This window comes from Protopterus annectens, chromosome 7.part1, assembly GCF_019279795.1.
Source record: "Protopterus annectens isolate FY-2018-M chromosome 7.part1, PAN1.0, whole genome shotgun sequence".
In the NCBI taxonomy this organism is placed as follows: domain Eukaryota; kingdom Metazoa; phylum Chordata; order Ceratodontiformes; family Protopteridae; genus Protopterus; species Protopterus annectens.
Window position 1 is genome coordinate 182,761,006 of NC_056740.1, and position 26,508 is coordinate 182,787,513.

At 39.8% G+C, this 26,508-nt stretch overlaps 1 protein-coding gene across 2 annotated transcripts in view; it reads left to right on the forward strand.

The window, feature by feature from the left end:
* Positions 1-26,508, forward strand: part of PLXND1 (plexin D1) — an 817,829-nt gene that overhangs the window by 701,735 nt on the left and 89,586 nt on the right. Inside the window, exons 26-27 of one of the 2 annotated variants that reach the window (XM_044078628.1) lie at positions 232-378; positions 10,594-10,753. In XM_044078628.1, coding sequence (XP_043934563.1) covers positions 232-378; positions 10,594-10,753 — 307 coding nt within the window. The remainder of the gene's footprint in view (positions 1-231; positions 379-10,593; positions 10,754-26,508) is intronic. The other variant, XM_044078629.1, reaches the window with a different exon arrangement.

Here is a 26,508-nt window from a genome sequence, read left to right on the forward strand (position 1 = left end):
CTTTATGAACCTACTTCATATTAATCAGCCCAGTGCATTACATTCAGCAATCGTTACATTGCTAGTGCTATAATCAAATGTTGCTCATGATTAAAACTAAAGCTCTTCTTTGACTGGCACACATAGCCTGCTTAAAACAAAAAGAAAAATTCAGTGAATGAGTAACTGAAATTATTAATGTGTTGTTACAATTTGTATGTTCCTGAACTGTTGTCATTATTTTTCTTACAGGAGACAGTAGGAGAACCATTCTTTCTGTTGCTCTGTGCCATCAAACAACAAATCAACAAGGGATCGATAGATGCCATCACTGGCAAGGCTAGGTACACACTCAATGAGGAGTGGCTGCTCAGGGAAAACATCGAAGCCAAACCTGTGGTAAGGTACCTTCAAAGGCCTGATATCCAAATCTGTGATAATGTACCCTCAGAGGCCTGTTACCAAACCTGTGGTAAATTACCTTCAAAGGCCTGAAATCCAAATCTGTGGTAATGTACCCTCAGAGGCCTGTTACCAAACCTGTGGTAAGTTACCTTCAGAGGCCTGTTATCCAAACCTGTGGTAAGTTACCTTCAGAGGCCTGTTATTACTTTATGGCTATTATGGAATGCCAGACTAATGATTTTGCAGAATCATACACTGTAAATTGTTTTCTAATGAAATTAACCTATAGACATAAGTTAAATCTACAGCTCTGTACTGCACACTATATGTCTCTTAAGTAAGTCATTTAAGACCACAGCTACTAGGTCACTACTAAAAACAGGAAATTGTACATGCAACAACTCACTCTGTTATTAGACACAAGCAATGTAGGTAATGATGATTTATTCTTGCACTACCTGGTGATTTTTCATTTAGAATGGAGCAGTAGTTCAAAGCACACTGAACACAGGCTAAATTTACTTTCTTTATAATCATCCCATCCTGACTCATATTCTTACTAAAAAATGAGATCCAACATTATTTATTTATTATTTATTAACATTTGTTGACCGGGAATGTCCATTGGATCAAGGATCCATTTTCAGTGGAGGCCCGGGGAGAAAAGCTCCCAAAAGATACTGTTACACAGTAAACAAAGTTAAAAACATTAAACAGTTTACAAAAATGTTTACATAAACAGCAGATTAGAACATACAAGCAAAATGCAGTTTATGACAAGAAACAATAAAGCAGGGCTCTAGTCAGTTCTGTCTAATATATTTTAATAAATCATACAGTGTAGAAAGGTATTTACCCTTCTTTAAGTTTATGACTCAATTTGTGCAAGTGTGTTGAATAAGGTATATGTTTTTAAGGAGGTTTTTTCAAGTGAGTACATTAAGAAGCCTGTTCAATACGTTCGTACTTGGTTCATTTTTTCTACCAGTCACAATTTGTCAAAATTTTTGTGAAATACAATTTGTGTGTGTGGTTAATAGGTTTAGGATTAGCTTTTAATATAAGGACTTTATTGAGTACAGATTTAATTTACTTGGATATAACATTAGTAGGTAAACAGGGTAAACCAGTATACAATAACTCAAGATCTGAAGAAAGCAAACTGTAGCAGGCGATTCTTTTGCACAGCAGCAGCCATCACTCTGCCCATGCAAGGTGTGCGTTATTCGAGTTCTGCGTTATAAGTCACATGCAGGAATGCTGCTACTAGAGATAGGAAGGATTTTCTGAAAAAATGTATTCAAATGAAATGAAAAAAAAATTAGGGAGTATAGTTTCACGAAATGAAAGAGAAAATATTTCAATACAATATATGTCATAACACACAAAATTTTGAGTAATAACAAAATAGAGTAAGCAAAACAGTGATTCCAATATTCATGTATATTTTTGCTCATTTGTACTACTGTCATTTACTTTTATCATACCTCTTGGCCCATGTCATGGGTTAAAAAGATCAAGTGATCAGTCTACTCAAATGATTACCAAATGCATAAATAAAAGAATGAATGAATAAATAAATAAAATTGACTATATTAGAGAATACTGTAAAGCTTCTACCAACAATATGTCAGAATTCCAAGTTTATCTGTTTTTTAGATTTGATTTTCTGTGTTTATATATATATATATATATATATATATATATATATATATATATATATATATATATGTGTGTGTGTGTGTGTGTGTGTGTGTGCGTGTGTCTGTGAAAATATATATATTGCAAATATTGTCTCCCTGGAGCTTCTGAAGCTGGAACCCCCATAAACTTTGTCTCTCAAAACTGAGTGTACATTTATACAACCTCAGGATTTGAAAGGTGGTCAATGGTACATCAGTATTAAGTTTATTTGCCACCCATTTCAAGAACAGTTTGTATGTAATACCATCCTTTAGTACATGTTCTTCGTGTTTCATTGTTGCAGTCATCACATTTGGGTTATCCCTGCCAAGGTAGCCCTCGGCCGGCCCAAATACCAGAGGCTTAGTATTTCTGCGTCAGTTGCTGTCGCTTCAGGACTGACGTCAGGTCATCAGTAGTATAAAGTAAGGCAGCCAACGCCATTACATCAGTCTTTCTTGCCACAGAGTCCGAAGCAGAAGCAGTTTGCCCGAGTGCTGGTTGGCCACTACCTGAGGTTCGTCTTCTGAACTGAAGCTGAAGTCTTCTAAAGCTAAGTACCCCATTGGGGATCCTTTTTTCTTGCACTAACTAATGTCAAAAAAAGTTAACAATTGTCTTGCCTGTGAAAAGCAAATACCACACTGAGACTTTCATTCTTACTGCATCACTTGCTTAGGCCCAGACCACGATGTCCCCCGCTGTCGCTTCTGTGCTTTGTTCAATGCCAGAGCTATACATCTTTGGGCCCTTATTGTAGCTAGATATTTTCACTTACAGTCCTCGAATTCCGATATGGCTTCGGTAAGCCATCTGACAGCAGATCTTCCAAAAAAACGTAAAGATAAAGACAGAGACAGACCGCACAGTTCCAAATCTACCGACGATGCTCCTGTTAAGCTAGTCGTCAGTTCTCCGGTCCTCAGTGAGGCACTTTTGCAGCCCCTGATGCCCGCTTCTGTGGATTCGCAGGCCACTACTGAGACCCTTTTGGAGTCCGGTATGCCCCAAATCTCTTCTTTGACTAAGGATCCTGTGGTCATCTCTACCTTGGATGGTTCTGGAGCCACTGGGCAGGCACCGGCTTCCGAGGACGTCCCTTGCACTACTGATTCTCGACACAAACTGACAACTACTTTCATGACTATCGTTCTTTCCAAAACTACCTAGTTCTTAGGCCCAGGTTATGAACCACACCCAAGAAACCGCCAACCCAATCTCAGGCACCTGCTTCCTTGCCTCAGTCTCAAATGCTTAAAATGGCAGAAGACCTTATCATGCTGATTAGGAGAAGCCAAGCTACCCCTTCCAAGAGAAAAAGAGATCGGTCCCCTGTAGTTTTGTCTGAACAGGAGTCCGATGACTCTGATGCATCTGAGTATGAAGACATGCAACCCCTCTCTGCTTATGAGGATTTTGATGCAGAGGATTCCATTCCTTCAGCCTCTCCCCTAGAGGATTTTTCTTTTGGGGAAACCTTCCACACCTTAAGGGAACATTTCCAATGGGAAAGTCAGGACTACCCTCAGTCTAAAAAGAGACTCAGGGAATTCTTAGATCTTCCACAGCACAGATCCTTGGCCATCCCCCCAGTCCTGTATGTTGTGGAGGATGTTTTCCTGGAATCCACCTCAACTCCTAACACCCTCCCTCCTGCACCCAGAAAACCAGACAGGTACTATAGAGTCCATGACTCACACAAATTTCTTTTTAAAAATCCTTCTGCTGACCCTGAGGTAATTTCTCAAGGGCCTAAAGGAATTAAAGCAACCTCTGTTAAGAATCCCACCCCCTCAGATAGGGATTCCCGAGCACTAGATAGATGGGGTAAAAAAGTGTACACCTCAGCTACTCTTGCTATCAGAGCACTAAATTGTCAGTTCCATATGCTAAAATTTCAGGAGCATATCCTGGAAACCCTCAAACAAAAAATGTCTTCCTTTCCTGCTTGTGCAGACTCTAAGGAGTTACAAAAGTTAATGCATTCTGCAAGTCAAGTAACTAAATACACCTTACACTGTGGTTTTGTTGCCCTAGAAGCTTCTTGCAGGGTAGCAGTCACCGGTTCTAACCTTAGAAGGCATGCATGGCTTAAAGAACAGCCCTTGCCAGACCATGTTAAATCTAAATTGTTGGATGCTTCCTTGCATAAAGACAACTTATTTGGCACTAAGGCAGAAGAGGTCTTAAAAATATGGAAGAAAAAGCAAAATCTATGCAGACAGTTAAGGAATTCTTACAGGCCCAGCCTCCAGGTTCAGCAAGCATTGTCCCTCCAAGCACTGGTCCTTTCCTGTGCCCACCAGGTCAGTTCAGCCCAGACCCTGGGGAACCAGACCCCACAGACAGCAGTCACAGGGAATGCAGAGATCTAAGCAGTGGACTACTTCCACATCAAAACCAGGGAGTTCTAAGCCACCCCCTTGTGGTAAGAACTCGCAATGACTCTCCTCCCCCACCCCCTCCCTCTGCCCACCTCCACTTACCCCTAGGAGGAAAACTTTCCTTTCATGCAAACACCTGGGCCACCATTACCAACGACTGCTGGGTTCTCAACATAGTGTCCCAGGGATACAAATTTTCTTTCCACGCCCTTCCAACTGCAAAAGGGTTCCCAGATCTACTTCAAAACCAGTGGGCAAAGGTGCGAAAGCAAGTCCTTTCCCTGCTCTCCATGAGGGCAGTAGAGCATGTTTCTGTAGAACAGAAAGGCCAAGGTTTCTACTCCGGACTTTTTCTGGTTCCCAGGAAAGATGACATCTGGTACCCCATCCTCGATCTATCCATTCTAAACACCTTCCTGGTTATCCCAAAATTCAAAATGCTTGCACTACAGCAGCTGCCACCCATGCTCTCCAAGGATGCTTGGCTAGCCACCCTAGACCTAAAGGAGGCCTACCTCCACATCCCTATCAGGGAGTCATGCATGAAATGTCTCCGTTTCAGAGCAGGATCTCAGCACTTTCAGTTCTCTGCGCTTCCCTTTGGCTTATCTACTGCTCCTATATTTTTCACAAAATGTCTGGCTCTGGCCATTGCCTTTTGCAGACAAAGGAAAATCCAGATTTACCCATACTTAGATGACTGCCTAATTCAGGCAGACAGCCAGGAAAGCTGCTCAAGCACCTGGCCTTTGTAAAGTCCCTACTAATCTCCCTAGGGTACACAATCAACAAAAAGAAATCCAAACAGTTACCCACCCAAAGGATTATATTCCTGGGAGCAAGCATGGACATAGCATCCCAGATGGTATTCCTTACACCAGAAAAGCAAACCTTCCTGACAGCCTACTTCTCTCAACTAGCCACCAGACCCCAACTATCTGCAAGGAAAATCCTGCAAGCTCTAGGGTTCATGGCATTTTGCATTCTACTCCTTCCACATGCCAGATTGCATATGAGGAAACTTCAATGGTACTAAAAAAGCCTTTGGTGTCAGCACTCTGAAGACCTGGAGACTCTTATACCTATAACACCTTGCCTCAGAAAAGATTTTTTTTGGCGGGCAACAGCATGCTCCCTCAACAAAGGACTACATTTCTCACCACCCCACACCACCCAGACCCTCACCACAGATGCACCAGATTATGACTGGGGTGCACACCTGGATGGCAGGTGTATACAGGGCCAATGGAGCCCACAGCAAATCCATCTGCACATCAACCAAAAAGAAATGATAGCTGTCCAGCACACCTTGATAGCTTTCAAACTCCTTCTCTCCCCAGGGGCACTCCTAATCAAAACAGACAACACAACTGTGATGTGGTATATCAACAAGCAGGGAGGGACTCAGTCCTACCCTCTATGTAGGCTGGCCATGACCCTTTGGCACACAGCCTCTGCCATGCAACTCCACCTGTTAGCACAGTTCCTACCGGGTTCTTTCAAGTCTCTGGTGGACCACTTAGGCAGGAATTTTCTGGACCCACATGAGTGGCAGCTCAACAGAAGAACCTTCACTCTAATAATTCAGAAATGGGGCACCCCGAAGGTCGACCTGTTTGCCTCCCACACCAACCATCAGCTCAGAAAGTTTTGCACCAGGGAGCATCACTGCAGGGCTTGGAAAGTGGATGTCCTGTCCTTCCCCTGGGTCAATCTATCGGTCTATGCCTTTCATCCACTACCTCTCATCCCCAGGGTACTGCTCAAAATAAAGGAGGAAAAAACAAGGACAGTTCTTATTGTTCCAGACTGGCCTCACCAGAACTGGTACCCACTGCTCCGCAGCCTGTCCCCTCTGCCACCTTGGCATCTCCCTCAGATTCCAAGCCTCCTGACCCAGAGGGAAGGGGAATTCATGCATCCCCAATTGCAGACACTCAATTTGGCAGCCGGACTTATTCCCTAACCCTCGATCAATGCCAACCTCAGCAAGCAGGTTCTAGATGTTATATGTGAGGCCAGACAGCCTAGCACTAGGAGGTCTTATGCTGACAAATGGAAAAGTTTCTGCACCTGGATTCAGGCTGAGGGAGCCAATACGGCACAGCCCTCCCTCTCATCCTGGATTACTTAGCTGACCTGCTACACAGTGGACTCTCCTTTTCCTCTATTAAAATTCATGTCTCTGCTATCTCTGCTCATTTTCCCACTGAGCAGCCCCTTTTCTCACACCCTCTGATCAAACAGTTCCTAAGAGGGGCTTGCAACTTGGGGCCACCCAGAAGAGCACCAACCCCTGCTTGGGACCTTAACTTTGTGTTGGAAAACCTCACCTTACCCCCCTTCGAACCTGCCTCTTCAGCAGAGCTAAAATTTCTCTCCTGGAAGACAGCTTTCCTTCTGGCCATCACTTCAGCCAGAATGGTCTCCGAGCTGCAAGCATCCATGGCTGTGGAACCCTTCATCATCTTTCATGCTAACAGGGTATCCTTCAGGACTAACCCACCCTTCATGCCCAAGGTGGTGTCTAGTGTGGCTCTCAACCAATCCATTTATTTGCCCACCTTTTTGCCTAACCCACAGAACAAGGGGGGAAAGGATCCTGCACTCTCTAGATGTGCACAGACAGCTCAGATTCTATGTAGACAGGATTAAATCCTTCAGAAATTCGGATCAATTGCTGGATAGCTTTGCTGCAGGGGCAGAGGGCAAAGCCATCTCCAAACAAACCATCTCCAAATGGATAGCACACTGCATCCATTTCTGCTACGAACAACATGAAAAACCTCCCCCCAAGGGGGTCAGGACTCACTCCACCAGAGCAGCCTCCACCTCTGCAGCTTTCCACAGAGGAGTCCCCACCAGGGACATCCTGGAAGCTGCCACCTGGACATCTGTTCACACCTTCACCAAACATTACCACCTGCCTATCATCTCCAAAATACAGGGCAGGTTTTGCCTCTGCAGTCTTGCAGGGCATCCTAGCCAGCCCCTTGTTTCCTTGACTGCCTCCACCCTTTTCCTCAGCTTTGGGAATCAACCCAAATGTGATGACTGCAACAGTGAAACACGAAGAACATAGTACAGTTCTGTACACTTACCATAAATGTAAATGTTCGAGTGTATTCACTGTTGCAGTCCTAGTTTCCCTCCCTCCATCCCCCTCTTCTTTCTTCTCTTTCCTTACATGGGACATATTGGTATTTACTTTCTACTGGTGGGGTTCTTCCACCAGAACCTGGCTCCCACTTGGGGGCTCCTGAAAGGTTAGGGCAAGAAAAACTGATGTAATGGCATCGGCTGCCTTACTTTATACTACTGATGACCTGACGTCAGTCCTGAAGCAACAGCAACCGATGCAGAAATACTAAGCCTCTGGTATTCGGGCCGGTCGAGGGCTACCCTGGCAGGATTACCCAAATGTGATGACTGCAACAGTGAATATACTCAAACATCTACATTTATGGTAAGTGTACACAACTGTACTTTTCACAAGCTCCTCTATTTTAATTTCACGCTGCAGTGCATCTTGTAAAAGTCTTGGCATAATGCATTTTTCTACTCCTGTATCACCATCATTTTTGTCTGGCTCTAAAGGTAGTCATAGTTAACTACCATTCCTTCATCTGGATTAGCTATGTCTATTGATTATTGTCCAGACATTGAAGGTTTCTTTCCATCCCAGCTGCCAGTTGCAAACATCTTTTATCTAGAACTTGTCTCTAGATCAGTGAAAAGTTTGTGTATCATTACAACAAACCAACAGTTTCAACAGCTGCCTGCTAGTGTTGTTAAACAAGTTATAAATTTCCACACATCAATTGCCATTCTTGCTTACATTGGACAGAAATGTGTGTATATTTCAACTTCTTTGTCATTAATGCCATTTCATTACATCTTTCTGAATACATATTAGCCAAACTAAAACATTTACATTTAAATATCTTTCTTTTTTTTTTTCAATTTAACAACCAGTTGACAGCCAGAATCATTATTGGTGAAATAAAAAGTTGCGAAAGGATTAGATGTTTACTCATAAAATTGATGTTCACGTCTGTAGAATTTGATGTAACATTCTTGTTATCAATATCGTATCTTTTTTTCTGGAATTAGTGTCTGTTTAACAATAAAATGTCTAGCTGCTCCAATGTTAACCAGAAACTCACTGTGAGAACCTAGAGCAAATGTTAGGAAGAGCACAGAAGCACTCGTAAAGACCCTTTATTCATTCCAGTCACACTAGGCATGGAGTTCAGCATAACATAAATGAATATAGTAAAAAAAAAAAAACATACTTGATTCACAAAGAAAATTTAATATAAAATAAAATGGCAACAAAAAATAGCAAAACATCAGTGAGAAATAAATATCAAGTGTGAGATGGTAATATAATGCCTTAATTTATATATTTGAGAGCATGTGATCGGATGCATTTTACCATGCAACTTTTGTAAATTTATATAAATGAGTAATTTTTATTTATTTATGACAGAATGAAGTTCTGCTAATTTGTTAAAGGATGAAACTGCTGCTAGAAATAGATGTAGATAGTCTCTTCATTCTGATATATGTTTTCCACTTTTTCACCAATACTTTACTGTTTTGTTTGTGTGATATAAGGGTACAGATGGTTAGGGCATAAGTATGTTTGGTTGACATCTGTTTAGTCATCCTCTTTTGGTTGACTAAACAGATGGTGAATAATTGTGCAAAATCACATATTTTTTGGGGTTTGGCAATATTCCCTTTCTCCAATTTTGTGCGATCTCAGAGTTAGCATATATAATTAATAGGCTGTTTCTTGGTGCATACATAGTGTTGTGTCAATGTTCATGTTTTCGATGTATTGTGGATGCCATTTTACTTGTCAACAGATGCAAATTTCGATAACATTAGATAGTCATACATGCACATATATATAGATAGATCAGTAGATATGTGTGTGTGTGTGTGTGTGTGTGTGTGTGTGTGTGTGTGTGTGTGTGTGTGTGTGTGTGTGTGTGTGTGTGTGTGTGTGTGTGTATTTATTTAGTTAAATAATGACAGCTATAAGTAGCATTAACACAGCTGCAGATTAGTTTCAACAAACATATGTTGTGGTGCTATTTATTGAGTGAAGATTTTGTTGAGTAGTGAAGTCATCAGATTCTATTTTATCAAATATGTTGCAAGTGGAAGTGGTGAGTAATGCTGAAAATTTATTATTTTTTATGAATGATTTTGCACTAGTGCTAAGATGGAGAGAGAGAGATGTGTGAGCACGTGCGTGTGTGTGTGTGTGTGTGTGTGTGTGTGTGTGTGTGTGTGTGTGTGTGTGTGTGTGTGTGTGTGTGTGTGTGTGTGTCTTGGTAGTGGCACTGTTAGGGACAGCATGATCAGAATGACTGAGTGAAATAAAACATAAAAATTCTCCCCCTGGCCCTGTTCCCTTGTGTACAGGGATAAAACTCTAAATATAACCCAAGTGATCCATGTTCAACTACAGACTTGTACATTGGAATAACAAGGTAGAAGAGGATGGGAACCAACTGCTGATGACAGTCTGCCATGCTGAGGGGAGGAAAATGGTCCCGCCTGCTGCAGTGTCAACACCTATAGATGTGCTAGCTGTATGGTATGCATCATATATGTGCTGCGATGATGACCACACTGCTCTGCACACTCTGTGCCACAAAAGCCAGGGAACTCAGCATGTTTGGAGGCTAACATTCACACCAGGAAAAAAAAATGCAGAAGTCACAACTATGTAGGGAGGGATTAGGGCACATAAAGAAAAAAATCCCACTACACAGCACATAACAGCAGCATTCTTAGTGGCCATGTCCTCTTTCGAAGGGAAAAAAAATTAGTCGATAGCTCTTGTCTCAAAGGAGAACAGACCCTACCTCAATAAGAAATGAGTGGATTGGGATTAGAGGGGGAGCATTCCTACCCGAATAGGGAGGTAATAGGCCTGGGTTCTAACCCTGGGTGGCTGAAAAAGAGACGTGAGACTTGACTGCAATGTGCTTTTGGAGAACCCCACAAAAAATAAATAAGTAGAATTGCTGTACAGTATTAAACATGATATACATTTGATATGTATCAGTTAAAAATGTTTTTCCAAAGTATATCTAATGTTAAATCATATTACGTCTTTCAGCAGAACCTTAATGTGTCCTTCCAAGGATGTGGCATGGATTCTCTAACTGTGCGAGTGATGGATACAGACACCATTTACCAGGTGAAAGAGAAGATTCTGGAAGCTTTCTACAAAAATACTCCATTCTCCCAGAGGCCTAAAGTGGAGGACGTGGACCTTGGTAAATACAAGAACTTGCAGCTAAAACTAGTTATTGTCTTGAGGCCCTAGATGAAAAAGGTCATAACATCCTTATGAAATGCATAAATATCACAATTTCGAGCAAAACTTAGAGATAGCAATATATTATTGAGTAAAGCTCCACAAAGTGTTATGTACATTTACCACATGGAAGTGCTGACTGCTAGGGTTATCTCACTCAACATGGTGACTAGGTGGAAATTTCACAGCTGTGTGACATATGCGTATATAATTGTATAGAGGTTGTCCCTGGCCTTCCTCATTTCTTTCCTAGTTTCAGATTTTGCATAATTTTCACAAAAGTTCAAACTAAAACATTTTAGATCATTTTAACACACTATTTTGTTTGTTTTTTCAACTTAAAAAAATGCTCCTTTTTGTATTCCCAAACATCAGTTTTTCTGTTTCACTATTGCTGCTGTGGAAAGAATATTGCTGCCGGTGAATTACATCTAGTCAGTGTGTTTTGTTTTGTTTTGTTTGTGATTCCTCATAGCATTTTGGACTGAATATCATCAGAACTTTAATTTACTACAATGTCTTATAACAAGGGGCTGCTAAAATGTTCCTAGTGCACCAAGAAGTAACATCAGGATGAGGGTTCCCCTCCCTTTTGGATTCAAGTAGTTGGTATCATCCTGGAGGTACTGGTCCCAAAAACCTATTGCAAGAAGACTTAGAAGGAAATTTGGGGGACCATTTTTCTGGCTAAGCTCATGAATCAGAATATATGATATTGTTATGTATTATATTTCATTAGTTTTAAAGTTTCAACAGTTTTACTGGCACTTTGACTTGTGTGTATATCTATATATATATATATATATATATATATATATATATATATATATATATATAAAAATATAGATATATATGGATCTAGGACGTTTGCTCGACTGAGCAAATATCCGAATCCATAAAACCCAAACACACTTTAACGAAAGCGCTTTTATCAAAAAAGCACTTTCGTTAAAGCGTGTGACAAAATAAAAAAAAAAAACACTACATTTACCCCCCACACCCCCCTACTTTAATATTCTCCCTCCGAGACCGCACTACAGTGGGGAAAAGGGAAATTTCCCTTACCCGCACCATAGTCCAGCCTTGGCAACAGTAATACTTACGCAAATGTGCTTCTTCGGTGAAAAGCACTTTCGCGTAAGTATGCCCAGCCGTTTGGATGAGCAAATGTCCTAGGTCCATATATATATATATATATAGAGAGAGAGAGAGAGAGATTTCAGCTTGATATCAATAAATTGCTAATTTTATTCTCTTCAAATAATCCACATGGATATACTCTTCAATCATGCAGTACAAAGAATTCCATTTACTGAATACAATAATGCAGGGAGCACAGAAATTCTGTTCTGCAACTCCTTAAACAAAGAAAACAAGCAATGTTATACTTTAACTAATCTTGATCAGAAATGGCATGGCATAGATGTAAAATGTAATCAACACATCATGGCTGGGATTCATAGACAAGTGTTTCAAAACTCTGCAGCAGTAAATATCAAGCATTGCATATTACAATATGGCCCATAGCTGCTTAGACATGACATGAGGCTTGCATCATGGAGGTAGGGTAGTGTTCCCTTGTGGCATCACAAGTAAGGAGTACATATTAAATTAGTGGAGTCGCATTACAGTGGCAACTGACAATAGGCAGGAGTCACACTAGGAAAGTGTGTAATTTAAGGATGATATACAGCCCCTCAAGATATCAAGAACAGTCATCTGATCCTGAATAAAGGAAAATGAAATGTGGATACAGTCAGCAAAAGTATGATAGCAAATCATGTGCTCCTGATGACATCTCTAAGTGAAAGCATATGCAATGCAAACAGCAATGACACCAGGAGTGAACTCTGTAGGCATGCTGATGCATCTTAAAGAAGTGTTTATTCCAGACAAATTCCTCTCTGAGTTATTTGCTTCGTAAGAAGCAAACCAGTCAAGGACAGGGAAAGAAAAACTGTACCATATTTAAAGCTATTTGGTCAAGAATGCATGGCACACAATGTCAACTGCAGTATGAGAGATCAAGGAAGAGCATGATAAGAGAGAACTGTGATTTCTCAGATTTAAAAAAATTATACAAGCTATTTTTTTCCCTGGGAGTACTTGCCAGTTTAAAGGTTGTACTTACTTCAATTAGTACGTCTCTCTGTTGAGGCTGAACCTATCCTTATCACATGTATTATAATCTGATTTGACTGGTGTTTCTTAACAACCTCCAGTCTGGAGTCAGCAGCCAATCTCAAGAAACTGGTGTAACAACATTGCAGGAAAGAAGTGAACTTGAAGGATGCCTCAGCTGTTTATAATGTCTCTGTTTAACTTGCTTGGTCCTTTCTCCCTTCTGACATGCCTGGCTGACATCACAGGAATGGGTATATAATGGTGCCAAAACAGAACCCCACCTTACCTCCATGATGGCAAGTTTTTCAAATACCCGTCCCTCTCGATACTACAGTAGCACTGGGTAATCATCAAAACCCCAGGTCACTGTAACTTCTACCCTATACACAGCCCTCACTCCATAAGAGGTGGACAGACATCTATCTCATCATTCCTTTGCCTTCTGTGTCTGATCCAGCAGGTGCCTGGACCACTAACTGAGCTCCTGTCACCAGGATTCATTGGTAAATAAAAGGCAATTAGTTCACAAACTCTCATTCTACATAGACTGCTGTGGTACAGAACAACACATTTCTCAGGGCCAGCTTTCTTATGTGTATACCAGAACCAGGCACAATTTATGGCTACACATCTAAATGGTAGTTTGACCAAGCTCCAGGCTATGAGGAGTGGTCTGCACAATGTCACCAAATAGACATGCAAGTACTCTTAGAGCTTAAATATGTCTCACAGATATCAACCACAATGACAGGTTTAAATATATTTAATAATAAATAATAAAAGAACAGGACACTACTCAGTAAGTAATCAGTTACATCAGAGCTAAAATAAACTGGCAAACTTAACACTTCAGTAAAGTAAAATAACGGCCGCTGGCTGCAAAAAGTATTCTACAAGAGACAGTTTAATAACTCCAAACAGTAAAGTAAGCACTTACGTCTTTCTTCAATGAGTAAAACATCTTCATAGTAATCCAATAAAACAATTACATATATACACAATTGGATCCAGTTACATGATTAAATCAATTAAAAAGCAAGCACCAAATAAAGCCCTAAATAACATTCAGTTACAGATAATACATTAAAACATAGTTCGCTAAAAAATAGCTCACTAAAAAATGTTGAAGCAACCGCAAACAGGTTTAAAATATATGCAAAAATATATGCAAAAACCTATGTAACCTTTCATAAAAGCAATTCTAACCTAACAACGGTTTAAATTCATTGATGATAAACAAGATAAATAAGATAAATAAACTGCAGTGATGCCCCCCCCAAAAAAAAAAAAAAATATATATATATATATATATATATATATATATATATATATATATATATATAAAATGATCAAAAAATAAAAACAAGAGGAAAAGGGGGCAAATACATACATACAGTGTTATTATATTGTTATTTACAAGGGGTAAAACTAATTGAGTATAACCCTAGAGGAGGACCTTTTAGTTGAATGTTAGAAATCTGAGAACTTTTGTGGCAAATAAATTTGAACGCTTGCAGTCCCCCAGGGTTGAATGTTATGAGTTCATTAGCCTGTGTACTAAAGTTGAGGAGCCTTCAGAAATAATTAGTTTTTTATATATATATTATATATATATTATATATATATATATATATATATATATATATATATATATATACATTTTACATCAAATTTCAAAGTCACAGGGAATATTTAAAACAACATTGCAGAGCAGTCTGAAATAAAGTAAACATCTAAGATATACATTACTATATTCTTTTCTAAATCTAAGAGTTACTATGCCCTAAAAACTTACTTGCAGAACAAGAAGTAGGCAGAAGTGGTGAGTGGACGTTTCCAGGTCAAAGACTAAATACAAAAATGCACAGTCACTCTCTGAGAGTTCTAAAATTAATGTTTCAAATATTGCTTCTGGGATACTTGCAGCATGACATCACCTTTGTCATCTGACTATCCCAGGTGAAATCCCCCCCATTGCTAGAAATTGCCAGCATTTCAGCATATGCTGTTACTGTATCATGTGAAAACTGAGTGATTTTACTGTAATTTTTTGTCCTGCCACCATGTTGCTCAGTAGCATTGTTGCCTCACAGCAAGAGGTTCTCCTGTTCGATTCTCGGCTGGAGCGCCTTCTGTGTGGAGTCTGCATGTCCTCCCCGCAGTCGAGTGGCGTTCGAAAGACATGCATAGAATGGGTGCGGCATCTCGGCACCCATAAAAAATCTGCCAATCATTAGCAGACCGGAGCTCCACTGTGGCAACCCCTAACCGGGAAAAGCCGAAAGAAGAACGACATCTAATTGTCAAGATTTACTTTAAAGGTGGCAAGGGTACTGCTCTGTTGAACGTGTAGTAGACGTTTATGCCAGAGATGAAGGGTGCAGTGAGAAATTAATGTGCTTCACTATGTCTTCTAATTTGTTATTGGAGACATAGGTACTTTATGCAGGTATTTAAGGAACCAATTGTTTTTGAAAGCATATGAGCTCAAGGAGGGCAGGACATTTAATGGCACAAAAGGCTAAAGACAAGGAAAGTGGTGCAAGTCTTCCAGGTTAAAAGTGGGTCTCAGGACAGTGTTCCTTGGTTTAATTTCTCTAAATGCTTAGGTTTTTATATACCTTAATGGGAATGGACCCCATTCCTAAGTCAGAGCAGTGTATCCATATTTGCTTCTTTTTGCATTTAAGGGGCTACTTTTATTGGTAGGATATTTACATTATGTTTGAATATTCTTTTTTATAAACCCAGCTGCCTACTACAACTGAAACTATCTGTGAATCCGTATTCTACATTGTTCTAGTTTCTACTTGTAAGTCTTGATATTTTACAAATTTATGTCTTTCAATTAAAAAGATGCTGTTGTCACTGGGCGCAGAACTTTCAGTAATCAATGCTATGTCTGTCTTTCTATTTTGAATGACAATATCCAGTCTGTTTGCTTATACTGTCATAGCTGCTGGTATGAGATGATCCCACATAATCATTACTTCGTCATTTTCAACAATCCTTTCGGCTCATTTTCCCATTGTCTCCCAGCTGCCTCTGTGTTGTAATGTTGACAAAAGTCCCCGTATTGTTATGTCTTTCAGTATACAAACCTCCAGCCATGAGTGTATCACGACCTGCAACAAGATGTGTAACTGCTACTAGTTCTGTACCATAAAACCAACATTTGTCTGTATCTACTGCCCCTTCTATGTATTTTGGGAACCATCTAGTACATAATCCACTAACACAGGAAATGCAAGTTGATTTATTGCTTGAACTTTATTCCTAGAGGTCATATAAGTTTTCAGTATTAATTTTAGTCTTCTAAAATGTTTCTTACTAAGCTTTGTTTTCAACCTTTCATGCTGTATCACTGCCCTTTTATCTATTCCAAGGTATTTTCTTACACCTTCTTGTTTCAAATCTTTTATATCATATTCCTCCCCAAGTTTGATATAATTTTCTTGAGTCTTCAGTTTTCCGCTATCAGATATTGCTTTTGCACATTTTTGAGACCAAATGGCATTCCATTGTCTTCTCAGAAGGTTTTAATGACTTGTAGCCACTATCCCAGGTGTTTATCTGACAAACTATGTGATTTTAGATCACCCACAAAAAGTAGAGGAGATATCATTTGATTTGATAATTTTCTTGGAGTCAGACTGAATCCGTGACCTCAGGTATTGAGTAAACAGCTTAACAAACTGAGCGCAAAACAAAGCAGTAATGGTGAAAAAAAATCACTCTGTATTTTCACACCTTGGAAAGCAATTTGTCTTTTTTGTGATTCATCTGCAAAGTGGTTTGCCATTCCTTCATAGCAACTGCAATAAAATTTGCCAGTGTGTGATGTTTTTTGTACATTTGCAAGCATTCTTGAATCCAAGAATGAGGAATACTATTATGCCATAATGAGATTCCTGTTCTTTTTACAGGTCTCCCTTTATGGCTTTAAAATAAACATATACAAGTGCAACGGCAAGATGGATATAAAAACGGCAATTTTATTACTAAATACTGTTAAGCGCTTTTCGTTTGTCTCAAATAGCAAACGTCTTCAGACATAAATGTGACTGAAACAGTTAGCTTATATATTTTAAAATCTGACGCCATCTCCTTACAAACAGGAAGTGACATACCATTATTTTATTTCTTAAAGGTAAAATTAACTTAAATACTACATATGAGTAAGCATACTTGAAAATTTAAAGACAGATAATTTTAATTGAATATCCAACTAGTACAGCCATTATGAAAGTAAATACTTGTTAACAAATCTCCTCAAATATAGCAAACACTAAAAACTAAACATTGACACTAATCTAACATGTGTCCCAATAGCCTGTAAATTTATATTAGTATTACATCCCCTCAACAAATATAAAATGTTTAATTTTGAGACTATGCAGTAAAATATCTAGACATCAACATAAATTGTTAAAAATTATTGCATATACTAAAAAATTAATTAAGTTTATCTCCACAAATAATAATAGTATAATAATCTCAGTATTATTTTGTGTATGTCTAATAAAAAGATGATACATTATACCTATTATTCTTTTTTATTTTTTATGTCATCACATTATCTTACTAATGCCTTTAATTTGAGTATACTGTTTATAGTACAGTAATCATTAAGACTTGGCCATATAGATTAATTCAAATTCAACTGCCAAATTAATTCAGCCTTTTCCAACTGAATTGTCCAAGGACCACCTCTATCTTGCTCAGTAATTTGTTGTTGTTGCTGTTGTTGTTGTTGTTGTTGTGTCTTTCGGCTTTTCCCAGTTAGGGGTCACCACAGCCGAACTCCAGTCCGCTAATGATTGGCAGTAGATTTTTACGTGCCGAGTTGCCAGCCCTGACGCACAACCTTCGACGAAGGTCCGCCCATTCACGCATGTCTCCACACAGAAGACGCTCTAGCTGAGAATCGAACGGGACAACGTCTAACTGTGAGGCGACAACGCTACCGCAGCACCACCACCGCAGTTGCTCAGTAATTTGTTGTATAACACAAAATTTGAAAACATGATCTCTACACTCATATACATGTTTTGTCAATGCATTAGTTAAATTTTCTTTTCCAATGGCATAAATATGTTCATATATTCTTTCTTTGAAACTCCGGGTGGTTTTGCCTATGTAATATTCCGAGCATAGCTGGCACATAGCTACATAAACCACCCTTCTAGTGTTCCAATTATATTTGCCATTAATCTGATACCTCCTGTTATCGATCTGAACAAATTGCCCTTGCCCATATGAGGTGATATCCAGAATAGCAGCGGTGACAGAGTCACCCTGGAATATCCCCCTTTGAATTTTTATCCATGGGATAATAAATTGTCCTTTATCATGGCGTAATTGCAAAGTGGTCTGCCACTGTTTCATGGTCACTGTAATGTAGATGATCAGTGTAGGGTGTATCTTGTACATTTTTAAGCACTCTTTTATCCATGAATGTGGGATACTATCAAATGCTTTTTTGTAGTCAATCCATGCAATACTTAGATTCTTCCCTTTTTTACAGTTCTCCACTATGACTTTATTTAGCAGAAAATTATACTTTGCTCAATATGACTTTCTTTTATTGCCCTTTTGTTCTATTGCCATAATGGAGTTTTATTCTAAATAACTATAAACGCTGTCAGAATCAATTCCAGTGCATAGTTTATATGTCATTGGAAGGCAAGTTATTGGTCTATAATTTTTAGTGTAGCTTGCAGGTTCAGTCTTAAGTAGAAGCATTGTTTTTCCTGTTGTTAGCCAGGTTGGTGTCTGTTCAGGGTGCGCATATAAATACTTCTTACTAAATATTCATGCAAATATGATAATACTTTTAACCAGAAGTTAGGTACTGCATCTGGGCCTGGGGTTTTCCAGTTTGTGGCTTTTCTTAACTGTTTCAATCTCTCTGGCTTTTACTTCATCCCATTTCATTTACTGCACCTTTAAGTTTCTTATTCTTTCTTTTACTGTTTCTATCCATTTAGCATGTTTGTTATGTTCCACAGGATCTTCATAGATACTTTTCCAAAATTTGTCTATTTCTTTTTTTTGGGGGGTGTCTTTCAATGCCTTTTACCTTGTTTCCCAGTTCTCTATAAAACTTTTTGGGTCACCAATAAATTACTTATTTTGTACTTTTCCTTTATATTTATCTGTGTGTCGTCTAAGTTTTTCCACCTGTGCTGAGATTTTTGGCTTGTTATTTGCAATAGTGCATGATAGATCCTGATATGTTCTAATACTGCACATTGCTTTTATCACATCTATCTTTTTAAGTATTTTGTTGATAGTTTTCTCTATTCGATACTTCCTTGATGGTATTCGATTTTTCCTCTGTCGCTCCCTCACTACCCTGTGTTCTTGTGGTAGAACTTTATCAGTTATTAATTTAGCTGCACAGTAATATATCCTGTTTACCTCTGTTATATCACATGGATCTTTATGGACAGTCCTAATTACTGTGTTCATTTGTTTTATCAAAATTCTGATTTTTTTGGGGTTTTACTGACCTTCTGCAGTCTATTTCTTTAATTGATCTTAATATGTCTGTCTCTAGTAAGTCAAGAAACTCTTCTCTGAACTCGTTTTCTTCTAAACTGAGGGCACATTTTTTAGGTTCATAGGTAGGTACTAGGCTATCTACCTGAAGGCATTTATAAGTCTAGCCAGAATGTGTTGGCTTTCGCCCCCCCCCCCATAGATTAGTTCCCTGTGCCTCTGTCCAGCAGAGCCACTGAAGTGATCCCTGAGGTAAACTTTCTGTTTCCCATCCACTCGTCAAGGTTTCTTTTGAAGAGTGTTAGCAAGGAGCTCTGCCTAATGTAGATTGGGATCTTGTTCCAAAGCATGGGAAGTCTCTGGGACAAGAATCTATCCCTTCAGCATGTCCTATTTATTGTTGTGGTGAGGTTTAGATCCCTAGAGCGTGTGGCTCGAGGGGATAAGGTTTTCTTTAGGTGGAGCATGTCCATCAATTCTGGATTGAACATGGCCTTGTATGTCAGGCAGAGATAACCTCTGAGTAGGCAGTATGCAGCCGAGTACAGCTGTAGTTTCTTCAGTCAAGCTGCATGGGGCATCTGTTCGGGGCCAGTGATCCTCTTGGTGAGGTACTTCTGTGGTCTTTCCAGCTGTTGCAGGTGTCTTGTAAGGTACATCCCAAATGGGGCATTGTACTCTATGATGGGTCTGATGAGTGATTAGTAGAGGGGCACAATGACCTCTTTTGATCTGGATGTGAGCCCTTTTGTGATTATCAAAGGTGAGATTACTATCTACTTGGGTCTCCAGATACCTTATTACGTCTTCCGTATTTAGGGGACTACCACCTATGTGGTAGTTTGTGGGTACTTTGTTTTTTCCAAAGGGGATGACTATGCACTTTTTGGCATTTAGCTTGAGGCCATGATTTTGACACCAGGTATCCGTCTCAGTGAGACCCTTTTGGAGGATGTCTGTGTCAGCCGGAGAGTCAATTGTAGCCCCTAGTTTGTAGTCATCTGCGAATTTGGTCAGCCATAGTCCTCCTGTGCTTGCCTGTACCTCTGAGAAGTATATGCCGAACAGGAGGGTCCTAGGACTGAGCCCTGGGGAACGTCACTTGTAACCGGTTTAGAGTCGGACCTAGCTCCTGCAACTCTCACCATGTGGGTTCTGTCTGTGAGCCAGTTGGCAACCCATTTTGTGATGTAGGGGTTTATGTTCCAGCTGGTGAGCTTGTCTATAATACCAGAATGGAGAATGGTGTCGAAGGCCTTAGCGAGGTCTAGGTAAGCTGTTTGTACCACCTTTCCCTCGTCTATAGCCTTGGTAACTGTCTCAAAGAAGACCACCATGTTTAAGAGACATGATCTGCCCTTAAAAAAGCCGAACTGGGTAGGGTCCAGTGTTTGGGGGTTCCCAATGTCTCTGTTAATGAGTTCCATGATGATGCGCTCCATAGCCTTGCAGACCAAGATAGTTAGGCTTATAGGGCGATAGTTCCCAGGGTCTGTTGTGGCTCCACCTTTGTGGAGTGGAATAACCATTGCTGTGCACCACTCTATGGGTATGTAGCCTGTGGAGAGGCTGAGTTTGAACAGTGTGTTTAGGTGAGGGGTTAGTTCGTCTTTCAGCTTGTGTAGGACGCAGCCTGGGACACCGTCCAGTCCCACTGATGCTGTGTTTTTGGCTTTGGAGAAGGCTGTTTTAACCTGACAATCTGTGATTTCAGGGACTCTACATTCTTCTGGTATGGTTATGGGCCCTTTTGGGGGTGAGAAGGGGGTGAAGTTTGCGCTGAACCTGTCTGTCAGGATGTTGGCGATATTGGTCAGTTCAGTGTATTTTCTGCCATTCTACACTAACTCTGAGCAGATCTGAGCATTGCTACTTAGATTCTTTACATAGCTAAAGAATGCCTTGTGGTTATCTTTGGAGTCTTTGGCAATTTTTCTTTCAAAGCTCGCCTTGGATGATTTTATGATGGATCGTAGTTTCTTGCTGATACTGATCAGGGATGTCTTCCCTTCTTGGGATTTTACTCTTTTCTGTACATGTTTCCTCCTTCTATTGTATAGCTTGTTTATGGCAGGAGTCCACCAGACTGGTTTCCTTTTCTTGGAGGAGTGAGTCTTGGTTTTGCTTGAGATGGCATGATCCATGCATTCTTGTAGGTGCCAGTAGAATGCATTAGTAAAGGATTTTGCAGCTTGGACAGCGTTATCCTTCAGCATGGGGGCTTTGAAACTTTCCACCTCAGTCTTAAGTAATGTGAAGTTTGCTTTTGAAAAGTTTTTCATGGTGGTTTTCTTGTCCGGGGTTGGGGGCAGAATGTGGATATCCAAAGTGATTTGTTTATGGTCAGATCTAACCAGCAAGGGGTTGACCTCCGGTGTGGAACACTGGTCGCCCATGTTGGTGATGACCAGGTCCAATATGTTGTCACCTCTGTTGAGAGTGTTAACCAGTTGAACCAGGGCATTTGAGTTTATAAATTCTAGGAAATGTTGGGCAAGGGAGTTAGTACTTGAGTAGTTCTCCCAGTTAATGTTTGGGTAATTGAAATCACCCAATATTAGGGTGTTTGGTAGGAACTTTATGTTTCCCAGTGTTTCCAGAAACGCGGAATGGGGGTCCTGGGACATGGACTGCATTGCAGTTTTGCCCATTGTTAGTTGCACATGGATGATCTCTGAAGTATTGTGCTGTGCCACTAACTTGGAGGTGTGGGTATCCTTGATGAATATGGATATGCCCCCGCCTTTTGTATTTCGGTTTGGGTTCTATGGTTGAAATGTATGGTATGAGTTGTAGCCTGGTTTTACTGTGATGCTCTCTGGAGCTTTAAACCAGGTTTCTATTACAGCACATATATCGATTTTCTCCATACTGAGGAGTGCCTCAAGTGCATACATTTTGAGGTTTAGACTTCCGGCATTGAGTAGCATTACCCTCAGTTTTTTGTTACTTGTGCTATTTACGGTGGTGGGTTTGTCTTTTGAGCCTTGCCTAAAAAAGGCAGTATGGCGGTGGCAAGAGCCTTGGCCAGTATTTGAAAGCCTAAGGGTGACAGGTGCAAGCCGTCTCTAGCGAAGCAGCGTGGCTTGTTGAGCATGTCATCCCAGACGGACAGACACTGGATCCCCTTTGAATGACACCAGAAACTTAGCCAATTGTTGAAATCGAGAATTATTTCTTTATACCGTGGTATCATTCTTGGTGAAGGCAGGATGCTACTCAGGGTCAGGGTCATACCAGCCTGGGCTATGTAATCAGAGAGCTCTTCTATGTCTTTTTGCATGTAGTCCAGGGAGGTACGGCTCAGGTCATTCACACCAACATGGACAATGACAGAGCCATATTTGTGCTTGTTCTGGAGTGACCTGAGTACTTGTGTTATGTGGCGGATCCTGGCACCCGACAGGCAGCTAACAGTAACCTTCTCCCTTTTCAGCCTAGTGAGTGGGACGTCAGTGTGCCTGACTATAGAGTCAACTATTACTAGTTTGTTGTGTATGTTATTTTGCCTTAAGGGCTGTGATTGCATGGCACACTGGTTTTGTGAAGTACGTGTTTCATGGTTTGTGTTGGGGGGGGTGGAGGTTGCTTGGATGTTTGCTTTGGAAGTCTCTGTTGGTTTTGCAGATTTTTATTTACAGCTTCTGAGTATGTTTCCATGTATTTATGTGTGTTTTTTGCCAGTGCTGCTTTAATGGGTCTATGTGAGACTGGTGGTGTGATGCAAGTATTTCCCTTCTCCTCTTGACTGTCTGATCCAGTCATGGGTTGAGAGAGCTTAGCCTCCAGTTTGTCAGTATAATTGCATCTCTCACATGTATTAGTGTTTGGTGGTAGGAGGAGGGGGTTGTCTGTGTACATGAGGCAGTTGTAACATTGCTTCAAAATGCCCAGATTCACCAGTTGGACTGGAGAGTACACTTGAATCTGCCCTTTGGACATGCCTGGATAGGTACAGTGAGCTGTTTTACTGGATGGCTGGTAAGGTCAAATAGAGAGCCTTGTCCTTCTGTACAGTACAGGAGGGTCTAATGCTAGGGTTTATAAGTGCTTGCTATAAGTTTTGAGCAAGTGCCGGGCTGAGAAATGAATAGCTTGAGTGCTTAAGTTGAAAGTTTGTCTAGTTCCAAGGGAAAAATTGAAGAGGAGACTTTGTGGAGCCTGGAATAGTTTTACCCTAGCTAACTGGTGCTGCCCAGCGCACAAAACTGGGCAAATATGGTATTTATAGCAGGGAAATGAAAGAGATTGAAATTAGCCCAAAATGGCCAATAAACTACTAATTTCTGGGCTGAAACCACTCCTCCAGGGACAGATAGGCTGCCCAAAGCTCCCCTCTCTCACAGGTGAACAGAGAACTTCCTTCTATTGTTTTGCATTTCCTGCGGGCATTCTATAGAAATTTCTATCGCATTTTCCTGTAGCACATTCTCTTCATTCTCTTCCTGTGCCATATGTTGCTCTGTCATATGATAACTCACTGGCCTATCACTTCTCAACATTAACCATGTCAGAATTTCCAGTTTCCTGTCCCTTCTCTTGCTGTCCAGCTTCAAGTGAATGTTTATACTCATTTCCCATGGGAGCCTCCAAAATATCTTTATATGGCACCTAACCAATTGCTTCCCATTCCACTGATTTCCCCTTAATTTGGGGTTCCATTGCTCTATCCTTTTGTGATGCTTTCTGAATTACATTTTCTACACTGAATCCTTCACTTTGGAGGTACTTCGTGACCTCAGGTTTCTATTTCTTTAACTCCTCCATTACTAATCTCTTTTTCTACTTTTCATCTTTGTCTTTTTATTTTTTGTATTGTAAAGTTTTCCATGTCTGGATTCTTTTGCCTGTATTTCTCTTCAGATATCTTTGGTGCTGCTCTTTTTGTATTGACTAGTTTTGCTTTCTCCTTTGCATTGATGTTGTGCCATATTAACTGTGTTTTCTTTCCCATGTCCATATTTCTTCTTCAGACGTCACCTGATCTTCCTGTTTCTCTTACTTTGGGGACTCATTCCATCATGCTGAGATGTAACCTGTGTTAGACCTTCTATACAAAATCCTTCACTTCGCAGGCACTCCATAACTTCAACTTCTATTTTTTAACTTCTGCTTTTCTACATTCCCTCTTTGTGTTATTATTTTTTATTGTGACATTTTCCATGTTTGGATGCCTATGCCTGTATTTCTCTTCAAATATATTTGGGACTGCCTTGCTTTATGTTGATTAATTTGGCTTTTGCCTTTGCATAAATATTGCACCATATCAAATCTCTTTTTTATACTTTTCAAAAATCTCTAGGTTTTGTTGTTTATATTTTCACACTTCCTCAGATGCTTCTTTTTCCAAACAGATCAAAGTTTCTTGGTCTATATACTGTTTTTCAAAAAAACATTGTATTAATGACCACTAATTTTTATTTGAAGCTTCTAATTTCTCTCTTAATTGTTTGTATATCTTGTGTCTGGAAATTCTGGGCTTTTTGCATAACAGTAACAATATGTAATTTCTTTCTTATCCTCAGTAGTCCACTCTATCATCTGTATGGCTCTTCTTTGACCTATCAGTTTTTGTGATTTTTGTGGACTGCTACTTCCTTCTACAACAGGGGGACCATCCTCCCCCAAGGGATATTACAATGGCTGTTTTCCAGGAATAAGGAATGTAAACCCTGGAAAGGCTTAGGGTGAACATGTTCCTGATTTATTATTCCCTGGATGTGGTGCTTTGTAACTTAAGTGGGTCATAGGCATAGCTTTGTCGCTCTGTGCTAACAAAGCTAAAATGTTTTAATTTCTTGTAAACAGATCACAATCAGTAACTATATGCATTCTGTCTCTCTCTCTCTCTCCATATATACACGTTTGTGCGTGTGTGTGTGTGTGTGTGTGTGTGTGTGTGTGTGTGTGTGTGTGTGTGTGTGTGTGTGTGTGTGTGTGTAAAAGGTGCTTCAACAAAGTATTAGTTTAAGGGTGTGCACGCTTATGCAACCAGCTTATTGTACATTTTTTTTTTTTTTTATATTTTTTCCCCTAACAGATTTGTTTGTTTTTCAATTGAATTGTACAGGTTATAGGGCAGATTAAAGGTGGGAAAAGTTATGAAATGATTTATTGTGGTCTCATTTTTTAATATCACAAAAACCTGACATTTTAAGAGGGGTGTGTGCACTTTTTGTATCCACTGTATATGTTTAGTCACAAATGCACACACACACACACACACACACACACACATGTATATATATATATTTATATATATATATATATATATATATATATATATATATATATATATGTATGGGTCTATGTTGATTACCCAAAAGACCACTTACTTGAATTCCAGTTGGCCAAGACGACTTCAACAAAAGCTGACAATGCCAAAAATGTCTTTCACCGGGAAGCAAACTACTTGGCCACCAGGGTAAAATAATAAAACACACATAACTTAAACACACCCAAGTGGGGGACTTCACCCCCGCACCCCCCACTAACTAAATATACCAACTCCAAGATCGCACTACCCGGAGGGAAAGGGCAAAGTTCACTTTAGTGGCCAAGTGGTTTACTTCCCGGTGAAAGACATTCGGTGCTGTATGGTTTCGGAATTGTCAGCTTTTATTGAAGTCGTCTCGGTCAACAGGAATTCTGGTAAGTTGTCTTTCAGGTAATGAAGGTAGACCCATATATATATATATATATATATATATGTGTGTGTGTGTGTGTGTGTGTGTGTATATATATATATATATATATATATATATATATATATATATATATATATATATATATATATATATATATATTAGATTATCCTTCATATATATTTGTAGGTTCCATAGCTAGCATTCAGCAAACGATGTCAGGCTTTTACAACAGGCACAATTTAGATAATATAAAGTAAAAGGTGGTGCATATTGAAACACGACATAATATTCCTTCTGAAAATGGACAGCACATGGTAGGGCTAAACAGGTATCAAAACATACATACATACATAAATAAATAAAATATTCATTATTTCTTGGCAGTTTCTCTTGAGTAGCTACACTGTTACTGAATCACAAACCAATTAACTAGAATGCA